The sequence below is a fragment of the Elephantulus edwardii genome, unplaced genomic scaffold, assembly GCF_000299155.1.
Source record: "Elephantulus edwardii isolate Elephantulus edwardi_28Jun2011 unplaced genomic scaffold, EleEdw1.0 scaffold00039, whole genome shotgun sequence".
Taxonomy (NCBI): Eukaryota; Metazoa; Chordata; class Mammalia; order Macroscelidea; family Macroscelididae; genus Elephantulus; species Elephantulus edwardii.
Genome location: NW_006399789.1, coordinates 19,193,447 through 19,208,723, shown reverse-complemented (window position 1 = coordinate 19,208,723; position 15,277 = coordinate 19,193,447). Strand labels below are relative to the sequence as shown.

The following is a 15,277-nucleotide window of genomic DNA, read 5'->3' as shown; positions in this document are numbered from 1 at the left end:
GCTTTTTTTTCTGGCCAGTAATCATACAGAATATCTCAGACCTGGGAGTCACAAGCCACACAGATGAGAGGAGGAATAAATTTGTAAGGAAAAAAGCGAGAGATAGTGGTTGCAGTTTGATGAAAAAAAAAATCTCTGACCAAAGAGACACATATGGAAACCTAGAATATCATAACTATTTTTAACAGAATAGCACAATTTAAGATTATTGGTGAGAGTGAGACTAGTGTTTGTTGTTGTTAAATGCCATCAAGTTGCCTATGATTCATACCAATCCTAAGGAACCAAAGACCTGAACTATTCTGTGCTATTTTCAGGGAACTACACATCTCTAACATGCTCCAATCCATTGTTATAGACACTGTGTCAGTCCATCGTGTTGAGGATCTGCCTGTTTCTCTGACCTTTCTTCTTTCACCTTTCTCAGCATGTTGTCTTTTTCCAAGGTTTGGAATATAAGTTGTTAGACTAAAAGCTGGCTTTCTTTTAGCCATTTTGCCTCTGGTCTCCAGCTACCTTAACTTCAGACACGTGGTTTTAAAAATAAGCTTCAGCTGTGGGACTAGAATAAGTGGAAGAGTGCTTCCCACACTAAGCTGCAAGACTTGAAATGAGAAAGTGTTAAAGCAAGACTTGAGGTGAGCAAGACTTGTGGTGGCAAGACCCTGGTGAAAGCAAAACCCTAGCGGTGGAAATACTGGCGTTTTTGTGCAGAAACTGGAGCAAAGTGTGTCACACTTGCATTTGTGCTGGCCACAGTTAAAGGATATTTATGTTCTTGCTTTTGATGATGAAAGGAAAAGCTAATTGTTGAATTGAAACTGGAGCCTGGACTAATTGAGGAGTTGTGCCTTAGAATTGTTAGGCTAAAACTTGGATTTATTTTGGATTATATTAGTGCCCATGTCAGTAATTGCTGTGGTCACTTACTTTGGTAAGATATTACTGTATAATATGGCTTGGAAATATAGAGTTTGGGGAAGAATTTTTTTCAAACTCATCTTTCTTATCCATTCAGGATTTAAAGGAATGATAACAACTATTAGTGCTAACTGATAACAATTGAAATGTAAAATTATCATGAAATGCAAAGTAAACTTTGCACATTGTTTTTTATTACTTGACATGAAGAATTCAAATGGAAAATGAAGACACTTTTTTTTTGCCAATTATAGGAACATGGAATTTTAAAAAATATGTAGCAGAGACAAGACCTTCTTTATAATTCACTGTTAGAGGATTATAATTTAAAAGATACCCTTAGATTCTACATTTAACATTTAGTTAAAAGGAAAGCAGTGTTCTTTTGATAATACATACTTTTGATATATTGTACTATATTAATTTAGGGGTCCAATTTAGGGGCTATGCAATTTTTAATTACTTACTTAGATGCTCTGTGTGTGTGTGTGTGTGTGTGTGTGTGTGTGTGTAATCCTATCTTAATTTCACCAAAGTGATGCTATTTGTTCTGTATCATACTTACTCATTTGTCCATCTTTTTCAGGTTTATTTCCTGCTGTGTTGAATCTTGCGTCTAATGCTCTCATTACCACCAATGCAACATGTGGAGAAAAAGAACCTGAAATGTACTGCAAATTAGTAGAGCATGTCCCTGGACAACCAGTGAGGAACCCTCAATGTCGAATCTGCAATCAAAATAGCAGTAATCCCAACCGTATGTATTTCAGACTGAATAAAGCAGGGTCTGACTTACAAGTCATGTGGAGGCCAAGTCACAGTAGAATTCAATGCTTGGAATCTCTAGAATTTCTAGAACTTTTATCCAATGTAGTATTTTTCATGGTTTCACTTAATCCATCAACTGACATTAAATAAGTTTCTTAACTGTGCCAGGTGAACTGCTCGGTGAGAATTTTATTGCTAGAACATTCAGGAGTTATGAGACTTACCACAGCCAGAATGGTATCTGAAGATGTGATTATTCAAACTTTCACTAAACAGTTACAAGCAACTGGCCGTTCATTAATCATCCACTGGCACCATAGGTATCATATGCCTTTTTAAGTGCTAGGTATCCAACAGGAAAAAAAAAATTAGAAACTCTGGCTTAGACTGTGAAAAATATAAGACAGAAACACAATAGCTAGGTAATATGATAAGGTCCGTGACTTGCAATTGACTCTAAGACAATAACAACATGGTAAATTCCAAATACGGAATGAGCACACATGCTGGAGAGAGAGAGAGTCACAAGTAGTCTCTGATAAGTGAATGTTTTTCCAAAGTGGTGTCTAATTTGAGAACTGAAGGTAAATAGAAGTTGGTCCAGTAAACAGGTGAGAGTGGGGAAGAGAATACAGAGTGCCATGAAAAGCGATCAGGATAAAATAGAAAACCTTATATGCTCAGGGAACGATACATAGTTAGGAACGGTGATTAATGAAAATGCTAGCAGGTAAAGGGTTCAGATAATCCTGATGTGGAAGACAGAATTCCCTAAATACCACAGGAGAATTCCTTTAAGCAAAAGTCCATAAAGAACTCTCTGGCTTGGCTCTGTGGATCACACTCATCAATCTCTGAATGTATCTGGTTATTTTTAAAATAAGTATTCAAATCCTTTCTACTGGAGTATAATATTAAATCACACATATTGTATGATTTAAGGTCATGCAACAAGGTCATACAAAATGAGAATTAAAGGAAAGAGAAAGCAAGTTTAGTGCATAACGAACATATAGAAAGTTCATCTGAAGATTCTGGGAGGAGGAAGATGAAGCTTGATAAAAAGAAATTAATTTTATCATAAATTTCATGTTTGGTGGATTTGGTGATCTCAGAGAGAGATTGTGAGAAATCCTACAATTATGGGCATGGTGTTTGAGAATCATGAGTTGGTGGTTTGGAGTATGTAGATCTGATTTTATGATAAGGTGGACAGAAAAAGAGAGATACAAAAAAATGTGTTCTTTATTCTGTGTATTATGCTATTTACCATTTCATACCTCAACAAGTAGAAAGTTACAGCAAACAAGAGTTGAACACAAACTCATTTAAAAAAACACATTCAAGACAGCAAAGTCAAAGAATAAACCATGAAATTCATACAAGTGGTATAAAACATCTAAGAAGGAAAATATTAATAGGAACTGAAGGAGGAAAAGTAAGTATCAAGAAGGTGGTTAATTTTATCTGAGCATGAAAAGAAAAATGCCTGAGTTAAGACAGGAAGGATTTCAGGAAAGGAGAGGAAGAAAGAAAATGTGTACAGAGATATAAAACAGATGGAAGAGGAAAGTATTAGAATAGGGGGGAACTCACAACAACAACAAGAAAAAAAACAATTAAGAGTCTTGACTGGAAAAAAGGGTGAGACATGTTGACCAAATATGGTTCTCTTCAGAGTCCTCCCTCTAAGGTTTCTTGTGCCTTAAAGGAAGGCACTCATATTTAGACATCTCACCCACAATTTCACATTGGAACAAGTTTGCTGTTATGTGCCATTGAGTTGCTTGCGACTCATAGCAACCCTATATACAAGAGCTTTAAACACCGTTCTATCCTGTGCCAACCTAGCCATCTCAAACACACTTTTCCCCACAATTCCAGTCACAGAATCGATCCATCTCATAGAAGGTCTTCCTCTCCTTCGCCACCCCTCCACTCTGCCGAACATGATGTCCCTCTCCACGGACCAGTCCCTCCTTGCAACATGCCCAAAGTATGTCACATCAAACTTCAGATTCCTTGACTCCAAGTAGCATTCCGGCTTCATGCTCACCAGGAAAAACCTGTTTGTTCTCCTAGCAGACCATGTACATTCAACACTCTTCTCCAGCACCACAGCTCAAAGGCATCAATTCTCTTTCTATCATCCCTATTCACTGTCTAACTCTCTGATGCAGAGTGCATAATTGAGAAGACTATAGCCTGGATCAGGAGCACCTTAGTCTTCAGCCTGACATTGTTGCTCTTCAGTACTCTTGAGAGGTCCCTCATAGTGACTTTCCCAATGCAATTCTTCTCTTGATTCCCTGGCTACTATTACCAAGAGTGTTGATTGTGGAGCCAAGTAAATGAAAACTGTTAACTATCTCTATGTCTTTATCATCCATACTGATGCTGCCAATTGGCCCAGTGGTGAGAATCTTTGTTTTCTTGATGTTGAGCTTAAATCCATATTGAAGACTGCAGTCCTTGACCTTCAGCAGCAAGCGTGCGTCGGGTCCTCCTCAGTTTCAGCAAGCAGGGTTGTGTCATCTGCATAACACAAGTTGTTGATGACTCTTCCACCAAGCCTGATGCCACATTCCTCCTCGTACAGCCCAGTGGACAAGTGGTGGACAAGTAGTGAATAAATTATTTTAGTAAAGCAAGATGCATATGAAGTATGCTTTGTATTTCCCCATTTTTGTATAGCTATAGTGTTGCTTTGAAGTAAAAATTTAGACAAAATAATTTCCTATAAGAATAAAAATGTGTTAAATCAAATTAATATATTGTTAGAGAAAGTTAGAACAGACAATAAAATTCTACAAGTTCATTGGGCTCCTAGACAAATCTAAAAGCCTGTATTTAATTGCTAAACAAACAAAATTAAATTTGAACATCCTTATTGTTAATAGATTTTGCTTCCCAATTAAGAACTAGCAATCTGAAAGATTTACTTCATCATGACAGATTCCCTTGTCACTCCACAGACACAGTCAGTCCTTGGATTGATTTGTATAGCTATCCCCATTGAGGATGTTATAAGTTTCTAACTCTTTTTAAATAAGGGAATTATGCCAACAATTCATCAGTATTTGCAAATTAATTATGATTAACCTTTCATAATGGGGATTATGGTTAATTGTTGATTCATCTCCCAGCCCTCCTTTTCATGACTAATTCTCCTATCAGTTTGACCTGAAATCAAAATTTCAAATTAGGCAGCTTCCCTCACAATTATCTGTATCAGAAATGTGATTTGGAAATGTGTGTGTGTGTGTGTGTGTGTGTATGTGTGTCTTTTCTATCACATGTTAAATACTCTGTCAGGAAGATTCAGGAAACTATTTGGGAAATGTCTGTTGTGATATTTATTTATCTTTTGACCCAATCCTGCTAATATTCAATTAATGATACCAGTTCCTAATCTGCCAATTTGAGCACCCACTCACCTCTCAAGTGCATTTATTTGACATTTAGTTATGCATCTGGTATTTGCTGTTGTTATAAGGACCTGACACTTTCCCCAGCTTCAGCAGATGAGTGCTAATTATTAAATATGCCCCAAAATTTTTATTTTTCATTAATGAGACATAATGCCTCATCACGGTACACTGCTCATGTGATAACATTTGATAGAAAACAAGCTCTACCAGTTATTTAGCTAAACTGAAAAACTGAACAATACAAACAAAATATCCCCATATTGTCTCATGTCTTTTTATTTTCATAAGTAATCTCAAGATTGAGCTGTGGTGCTGGAGAAGAGTATTGAATGTACCATGGACTGCCAAGAAAACAAACAGATTCATCCTAGAGAGGGTTAAACCAGGCTACTCCTTGGAGGCAAGGATTCTGGGGCTTTGTCTGACATACTTTGGACATGTTGCAAGGAGAGACAGGTCTTTGGAGAGGGACATTATGCTGGGCAGAGTGGAGTAACAGCGCAGGAAGGGAAGACCCTCTATGAGGTGGATTGATTCAGTGACTGGGGTAATCAGGATGGGTGTGTCAGAGGCAATGAGATTGGCACAGGATAGAGCAGGGTTTAGGGCTGTTGTACATAGGGTCGCTATGAGTCGCAAATGACTCGATGGCACATAACAACAACGACAACAATCTCAAGACAGGTTTTCAGTTACAGAAATTATAGCAGTCTACTTTTAATTTAATTAATGTGAATTGAAATGCTCAAAATATGACTTAGATATTTAAATATCATATTTAATAAAAATTCCCCTTTTATTTCAGTTTTTTCCTTTTTTAGATTATTTTACTGTCAGGCTCCTATCTCATGAAGCATTTAAATTTTTCTTGGTTAGTTTTTTTTTCCCCCAGGTTCTTTATCAAGATCAATTTTGTATCTAAGATTCAGAGCAGTGTCCACTTTGGAGTAACAACATATCATTTGGTATGGATGTATGCATAATAATTAAATACAAAAGTAGAAATATTTCTCTCAGCATTGTCAATGTTGAATTCCCTACAAGTTATTATATGATCAATGGTAACATGGAAAAATTAGAACCTATCTAGATTTTCTTAAGATTGATATGGATAAATTTTATTTTTTAAAGTATTAGTTTATTTACAAAATTTTAACCTTGATTTTTAGAACAGATTCTTCCAATTTCTCTCACCCCCAACCCATCAAATTGTACAACTCATGATTAATTCCTTCCTCCCCCCTGCACATCCTCAGAGAAATGGATACATTTTAAAAGCTTGTCCTTCATGGCAGTACTATGCTTTTTGCAACTTTAAATGTCCTTTACTTTTGAAACTAATGCTAATGGTGTCTGTTGCTTATAATCTGAAAATTTCTTTTAAAAACTCCAACAAAAACCCTAAAAAGCAAAAATGTCTCTATATATTTTCTTATAGTTTTCATTTTTAAAAATTAGCTTGAAAAAAAAAATAGCTTCTTCTGAGATTAAAAATCTGGAATCCACAGCTGTGCACAGTGTGTTGCACATGTATTAAGGAACATAAACAGAGTTTAAGGACTTGCAGTAGTCAAAGACTAAAATGATGCAAGGGTGTATGTCTCTATATATGTTCATATTAAAAATTTTACGCTTTATAATCAATACTATAGTTATAACCTAAAAAAAGCTAAAATGCTTATATGAATACACTCAGAGTCCATAGCTCCTCATAGTGTTCTAATTTATTCTTCCTTTAGATATTTCTTCAATGTAAAGAAAGATTGTTTTAAAGGCTTATTCAAATGAATGTTAGGAAAATTTCTGAGACTGACAACCAAAAAGATACTTAATCCAAAATAGAATACTGGGCATACTGGTGATGCAGTATTTAAGTCCTTGACTGCTAATCAGAAGATCAATGACTTGAACTCACTAACTGTTCTAAGAGATAAACATGTAGCAGTAGCTTCCTAAGGATTTACATTCTGGGAAATCCACAGGACAGTTTTATGCCCTTCTGTAGTGTTACTTTTGTATCTTTTGTATTCTTCATGGATATTTTGGTATGACCCCACGGTTCATTTGTTCTTCATTAATTAGTGCTCAAGGCCTCAAATCTATTCTTAAAATGTTTTTTTTTAAATTCAGGTGAGACAGACTCAAGGTCATATTTTGGTTCTTGTGGATTTAATTTTTATTAGTTTCGTTTTAACTTGTGCAGAGGGTGAAATTAGCTTTGCCCTTGTAGACAAGGATTTTGAAGCTCTGTCTCACGTATTTTGTTTGGCCATGTTGCCGAGAGGGGCCAGTCTTTGGAGATGGACTTATTTGGAAGAGCGGAGGGATAGCACAAGAGAGAACGACCTGCTCTTTAGCACTTTTCAGAGGTCCTTGATAGTATATTTTGCCAGTGCAACACTTCTTTTGATTTTTTTTTTAATTTAGGTTGTTTATTTTTCATTTCAATGAACATCTATAGAGATTTTGGGATAAAGACCAAGGTGTGCCTGATCCATGCTGTTTCATTATTTCCTATGTGTCTGAAAGTTGGGCAATTAATAAGAATGATAGAGGAAGACTTGATGCCTTTGACTTTCAATTGTAAAAAAGTATTGAACAATCCATGGACTGCAAAATTAACAAACCAGTCTGCTGTTGAGGAAGGGCAATCAGGGTTCTCCTTAAAGGCAAGAATCGTAAAAATTCATCTCACAAACTTTGGTCATATTGCCAGGAGGGACCAGTCCTTGGAAAAAGAAATCACACAGGAAAAGATGAAGTGTCAGGGAAAGAGAGCAAGATCTTCGATAAGGATCGCAAAATTTGATGGGAGGAGGGCTGGGTGGGTAAAGGAAAGGGGAAAGATTCAGTGTGAAAAACAATGTATAAGAACTATGTAAGTAAACCAGTATAAAATAAAAATTTTATATTAAAATAAAAAATTAAAAAGAGAGAATGACCTGGGTGACATGGATTGACTCAATGGCTGGATAATAAGGGTAGGTGTGTCAGAGACAATGGAATTGACACAGGATAGAGCAGGGTTGAGAGCTGTTGTTCACAGGGTTGCTGTGAGTTGCAGGTGACTCGATGGCATATAACAACACGTTGCTGATGTGTTCCACAGTCAACATGGGGCCTCGTTTACACAGCTGATAATGAGCTCCTTCAATGGTTCCTTGCTTAGAGGTAATATGGTCTATCAGGTGAGAACCATGTGCATAGTCACTGCTTGACTAAATCACGGTTAGCACAAAATTCTGTCATTCCATCCCAGACTCCTTTCTGTCACCAAGTCCATATTTTCTAACTACTGATCTTTTTTGCTCTCAACTTTTGAGTTTCAGGCAACAATTAGTTTTAATTAATCTTGGTTGCATGTTTGGTTAATTTCTAACTGCAAAATTTGATAAAATGTCTTTTTTCCCTCCTCTTTGGCTCCACTTGTTGGTGTATACTAACAAGTCTTCCTCGTATGTGTTTGAATATTACCGTGTCACTCACAACATTGTGTTTCAGGATGTATCTAGAAGTGGTATTTTTGACTATGAATGTGACACAACTTTTCCTCACTTTTTCATTTCTGGTGTCGGAGATCATATAATTGTTTGATTCAAAATGGCCCATGATAATCAATCTTACCTTAGCAATGCTTGTTGTTGTTATGTGCCATCATGTTGCCTGTGACTCATTGTGGTCACAAGTACAACAGCTCTGAAGCCTGTTCCGTCCTGAAACAGTCTCACTGACTCTGACACACCAACCCCTATTGTCCTAGTTACTGTATCAATCCATCTCACCTGGCATCCTCCTCTCCTGCACTGGCCCTCCACCCTTCCAAGCATGACGTCCTTCTCCACGGACTGGTCCCTTCTGGCCACATGCCCAACATATGTGAAATGGAGCTTTAAAATCCTAGCCTCCAAGGAGAAACTTGGTTTCACCCTCTCCAATTCACATCAATTTGTATTTTTGGAAGTGTGTTCAAGAATCTTCTCCAGCACCACAACACAAAGGCATCAGTTCTTTTTCTGTCATCCTTAAACATTGTCCAACTCTGTAATATGTTATGAGTAATTGCGAAGACCATGCCCTGGATCAGGCACATCTTAGTTTCTAGTCTAATTTGTCAATATTTATGTGTTCCATTTCTTCTTTCACAATGTCTAGTTTTCCTACATTCATACTTCTTACATTCCACATTTCAATTATTAGTGCCTATTTGTATGGGGCCCTTTATTTTGTGCTTCTCAACGAGAGGTCTGAGCCTTCAGTGTTATATTTAGCTGAACAGAAGATTTCAAAGAGCAGCTTAGGAAGAGAAAACAAAGTATTATAATGAAATTTGAGAAGAGCTGGAGTCAAAAAATCAAAGAGGATGGACTCATTTGGTATTTCTTAAGCTGAAAGAACTAAAAACAAACAAATAAACAAACAAAACACACAACACAAATTCAAGCCTTGAGTTGCAATACTTAGAGACGCTAAAGACAGAATATGAAATAAGTTTGGAAGCATCCAAAGAAGATAGAAGGAGTACACAGAGTCACTGTACCAAAAAGAATTGACTGACACAGAAGATTTTCATGAAATAGTATATGATCAAGGAACAATGGTGATGAAAGAGGAAGTTCAAGCTTATCTGATGGAATTGGCAAAAAAACAAGGCCCCAAGATTTGATGGAAAACCAAATGATGTATTTTAACAAACAGATCCTGCACAGGATGTACGCATTAGCTTGTGCTAAGAAATCTGAAAAACACCTATCTGGCCAATTGCCTGGAAGAGATCCATATTTATTCCCATTCCCAAAAAAGCTGCTCTGACAGAGTTTTCAAATTATCAAACAATGTCACTAATATCACATGCAAGGACCAGAGAAATACTTTGACAGAGAAGTGCCAGAAATATAAGCTTGCTTCAGGAAATACTGTAGTACTATGGATATCAGTACCAATGTCATATGGACATGAAAACACTGTTAGGATGTCTATTTGTTGTATCAACTACGTAAAAACATTTGACTGTAGATCGCCAAAAATTGTGGTTAACATTGAGAATGAGAATTCCAGAAAACTTGATTATGTTCATAGGAAATGATACCTAGACTAGGAAGTTATAATTTGAACAGAGCAAAGGAACATCGCATGGTTCAAAATCAAGAAAGAGGTACATCAGGAATGTGTTCTTTCACCATACCTTTTCAATCTATATGCTGAACAGATAATTTGAGAAGCTGGATGTTATAAAGAAGAATGTGACATCAGGATTGAAGGAAGACATCAACAAACTGTGCAATGCAGATGACACAACCTTGGTCATAAAACAGAGGAGGACTTGAAGTGTTTGCTGTAGGAAGGTCAAGAACTGCAGCCTTCAATGTGGATTGCATTTCAACATAAAAACCAACCATCCAACCAAACAAACAAAAAAACCAAAATAAAAAAAATTTTAAAAACCCCATCTTTACCATCATACCAATTGGTAGTGTCATGATAGATGGAGCAAAGGCTGAGGTTATCAACAATTTTGTCATGCTCAGCTTGAAAATCAACATTCTTGGCAGGAAAGGTGGAGGGTCAACCCAGGAGAGGAAGGCCCAAAATGAGATGGATTGACACAATGTCTGTAGCAATAGGGACTGTGGCCATGGGGCTTTGCATGTCAGAGACAGTGAGATTGACTCATGATAGGGCAGGGTTCAGATCTATTTTTCATAGGTTCACTGTGACTCATAGTTAATTAGATGGTACATAACAATAAGAACAACATGGTGTCACTATCAACCAAAATTGAGCTGATGACATTGAATTTAGTTTTATGGACAAGTGGAAAGTAAGAAACTTAACAATCCTTATTGCAGTCCCCAAAACAGAGATGGGGACTTCAACAAACTCCTTTTCTATCCTCAACCACACTTGTTTAGATAAGGGACAAAAAAGTTAAATCTTGTATTCCTGAGAAACAGAAGCAAAGATTTAGGACATAACTAGATATTTGGAACTAGAATGGGATGAAAGCTTTAGCAGCAAAGAGGTAATTACTATTATCATTATGTGACATTGGAGCACAGTAATACATGAGATCTGAGAATTGTAAGAAGATAGCGAGTTTGTATGAATAAGAGAGGAATGTAACATAGCATTGATTGTCCATATCTCTTATTTAACTGTGTCACCAGTCTTGATTTTGATTATCACTACAAAGATTCTATTCTGATCTATCTGAAATAAACATGAGGGGAGATGTGTTTGATTGGCAGTTGTATGTGACATCATCAGCCCTCAGTGTCATTCATGTCCAAACTTTACTGAGTGGAGAATAAGAACATGCTGGATTAAATATTTCAGGTGTCTTTAATTTTTAAAAAATAATGAGATAATGGCTGCAAGTTAAAAACTGGATACCAAAAGATGGATTTGACAACATTTTATATTAAAAGTAGGAATACCTTGAATTGCCTAGGTCTTAGTAATAATGGATGTGTCAGACAGGTAAATCTTCAAGTATCTTTCTACCACAATCTATGGATTCAGTATTTCTGTTTACAAAGTTGTGGCATTCAAAGCTATCTCAGATATTGGAGTTTGTGCTCTTTTGAATGAGTGACATATAAATTAGATTTTGGTATTATTTTTTCCACACTTAATTTTCTTGGTTTTCTTTAAAGTTGCCAATCTCAGTTAATGGCCAAAATGTCATGCAGCTCCTCTTACAGCCCAAGTATTTAACTATTTTATTATTTTTTTGTATATAGAAAAAAAAATAAGAGAGAGTTGTCATTTACCAGATTTTTCTGTGGATAATTGGGATTACTATCTTTTGGTGTCATTTTAATTTTGATATGTACATGATTTTAATCAATATTTACTTACTCTTCTAAAAAGGAAAATAGCTGTAAAATATGGTACTATAATCTTTTCTCCTCTTTTCACTTGATTTCACAGAGAGACACCCGATTACAAATGCTATTGATGGAAAGAACACTTGGTGGCAAAGTCCCAGTATTAAGAATGGAATTGAGTACCATTATGTGACAATTACACTGGATTTACAGCAGGTATCATGTTGCTTCCTTATCGTATTCCATTTTTTAAAGTATTTGGGTTTGCTTTTGGGGTTAGTAATTCTTGGATAAAAGGATATAATACTCTATCTTAGCACCCTCCATTATTAATATAGTCAACAAGTATACCTAATTATTTAGTATTTTACAATATTTTTTAAAAAGAGTATTTGTAATTGTCTCTAAAGCACAAATAAAATGAAGTCACAAGAAGAGTTTAACACAGAATTAGAAATTAACTCTATTTTAATTAATTAAATTTAATGGTAAAACTGTAAAGCAACACCATTTTGCTTCAAGAAAGTATATTAAGTGCAGTTTTTAACTTTCAAAAGAATAGAGTACTCCTACTCTGTTGATAGTGTGTGTGTTTAAAGGTTTTGGATAACAAGGCCCTTGAGTAAATTGCCTCTCATTATTGAGAGTTGAGCAAGCTGTGACAGTTGATTCTTAAATTAAATTTGGTCCACTAAATGAAGTAACAAGCCTTGTAGTTGTACAAAATTGGCACTGGAAGTTATTAGAGGTTGTGCTGTGTAAGCCTGGGTGCCTCCTATGTGCCTCTTATGCTAAATTTCTTCCTTCTTTCGGTTTACACTATTCAGATAAAGCTGTAGTGATTATTAAAAAAAAAAAAGAAAATCACCTCTATCCCAAATTATTTAAGTTTGCAAATAAAGTAAAATCTGGGAAAATGGCCCTTTGTTGCCCTGTTGTTCCAAATACAGGATTTAATTAATTGACTGAAAGCTGAGCCTGAAGCCTTGGTCTAGATGGCTTCTTAGCCTGGTTCCCCCCACCCCACTCCCCCCACTCTCTGAGTCCAAGGGAGATCTTCAGCCACTCCTCCAAAATCCACTGTGGAGATAGAACAGTTAGGGGGATGGTAAAGAAAGTTACCAACTGGTAGTATACATTTCAGAGAGTTCTGGTGGCCTAATGGTAAGGAGTTGCTCCACCAACCCGAACTCATGTGGTTTGAATCCATCAGCTGTTTCCATAAGAGAAAGATGGCCAGTCTCCTTCTGTGTCATTTACTGCCTCTGAAAACCTTCTTGACGGTCAGTTACAGGTCAGATCTGACTTCACAGCATGGAGCAACATAAAATCAATCACATTTCAAAACTATGGTTTCCATAGTTGCCACTCAGTAGGGATGTTGCTCCTTTGAGGTTTAGTCAAGTTCTCAAGGGACAAGATAGGGACCAGACATTTCCAAAGTCAGGCCGGGTTGGATGGCTGATCAGTAGGCCAGTGGATCTCACGGGAAGACTTTAGTTCTACCCATCCAGTAGTTTTCGGGGTCTGAACAGCTGTCCTAAAGCAGGGGTTTAATGCTGTGGCTAAATAGCTAACTGGCAAGTATTTATTTCTGGTAGGACACAGCCGCTGAATGTCAGTCCTGAGTTAATGACCTTCCCCAGGAAATCTCAGTGCTGTGTCTGGGAATGCCGGAAAAACTACTACAATGATAAATCATGAATTCCCTAGAGTTCTTAGACTCAAAAAGACTTCATTTCCCTAATGAAGACAGCTAGTCCTTCATGGGTCATTCAGTGAATGCCAGCTTTCTCTCCAAGAGTGAGTTTACTCACTGGCTGAGCTCAGTCTTGGAATGGGGGGTCTGTAATTAGTGATCTTTGACTGCTCTGCTTCACTATTCACTTACTCTTTTAAACCATATATAGAGCAATTTAATTACTAATATAATTTGTACAAATCATTTATACTACTCTTTGAGCCTAACCATGTATTTCTCTTGTTATCGAACATAGCCTTTCCTTCCCTTTTAATTTTAACTGAATGGTGCAATCATAAGGTTTTACTAAGTCATTTCTATCCAATTTGCCTATTATCATTAATTCATCAGGTCAAAAAGTTCACCTGAAAGCTCATTGATCAATGAAATAATTTATATTCTACATTTCCCTCACATCCCACATCTCCATTTGCACAATGTAGATATGGAGCATCATAGTAAAAAAAAAGTTAAGAAATGAAGACAGAGTAAATATTTCTAGAAATAAGTATCTTCTGATGTATTAAAGGGCATCACACATTGTGCTGATTAAAAGACCTGAGTCACAAAATGACAAATAGTGCATAACACCACTGTTTAAAGCAGGATTGCTTGGGGGGAGGGGAGAAACTAGGAAAGGAGTGGAGAGATAATGAACACTCTACTGAGACAGATAAGGGAAATAACTCTTTCAAAGGAATATATGATTTCTCCTTCCTTCCAATGTCCAGGATACAGCAAGTGGAAGTAGTAAGGTGGAGATGTCTTGAAATAGTCCAGGACTTCAGGGTGGTTCCCACTCTTGTGCTTACCTACTGCAGCCCTCTTCTAACCTGCAGATAAACCTTCTATGTGTTCAGCAGAAGGGAAACACAAATAATACATGTTCAACGCAAGAGGAACACAATAATATACAAATAGGGGAAATCTTTCTCTAAATTGGATTCACAAGGTTAGCATATTTAATGTTTTTAATAAGGATTCTTGGTTACAGTGGTTTAGTGCTTAGTCAATAACCAAAAAGTTGGTGAAATAAAAGATGAGCTAATCTGTCCCTGTACAAATCAAGCCACTCTACAAAGATCTGAACCCAGTCCTTTCCTGCACCATCCTCCTACTTCCTGACACACAAGAGCCTATTGTAGCAGTCACAGTGTCAATCCACCTGACTGAGTCTTCCTTTCCTTTGCCAACCCTCCACTCTTCCCAACATCATGTCCCTCTCCAAGGAGTAGCACCTCCTAGCAACAAGTCCAAAGTATGTAAGGTGAAGCCTCATCATTCTTGCCTCCAAAGAGCACTCCAGTTGCACCATCTCCAAAATGTATCTTGTGTTCATTCTCTTTGCTGTCCATGGAATGTTCAGGGCTCTTCTCCAACACCACAGCTCAAAGGTGTCAGTTCTTTTTCTGTCATCCTTATTCATTATCCAGGTCTTGGATGTATACCTAGTAATTAGAAAGACTATGACCTGAATCAGATGGACCTTAGTCCTCAAACTGACATCACTACTCCTTAGTAATTTGGAAAGGTTCCAAACTGTAGATTTTCCCTGTGCCTTATTTCATGACTGCTTGGACCAAGGGCAT

The 15,277-nt window shown here is 36.8% G+C and overlaps 1 protein-coding gene across 1 annotated transcript in view; it reads left to right on the top strand.

Annotated features, from left to right (window-relative positions):
* Positions 1 to 903: 903 nt before the first annotated feature.
* LAMA2 (laminin, alpha 2) overlaps positions 904 to 15,277 on the top strand; it is a 746,602-nt gene continuing 732,228 nt past the window's right edge. Inside the window, exons 1-3 of the mRNA XM_006885032.1 lie at positions 904 to 934; positions 1,508 to 1,678; positions 12,051 to 12,163. Of these exons, the coding sequence (XP_006885094.1) occupies positions 904 to 934; positions 1,508 to 1,678; positions 12,051 to 12,163 (315 nt within the window). The remainder of the gene's footprint in view (positions 935 to 1,507; positions 1,679 to 12,050; positions 12,164 to 15,277) is intronic.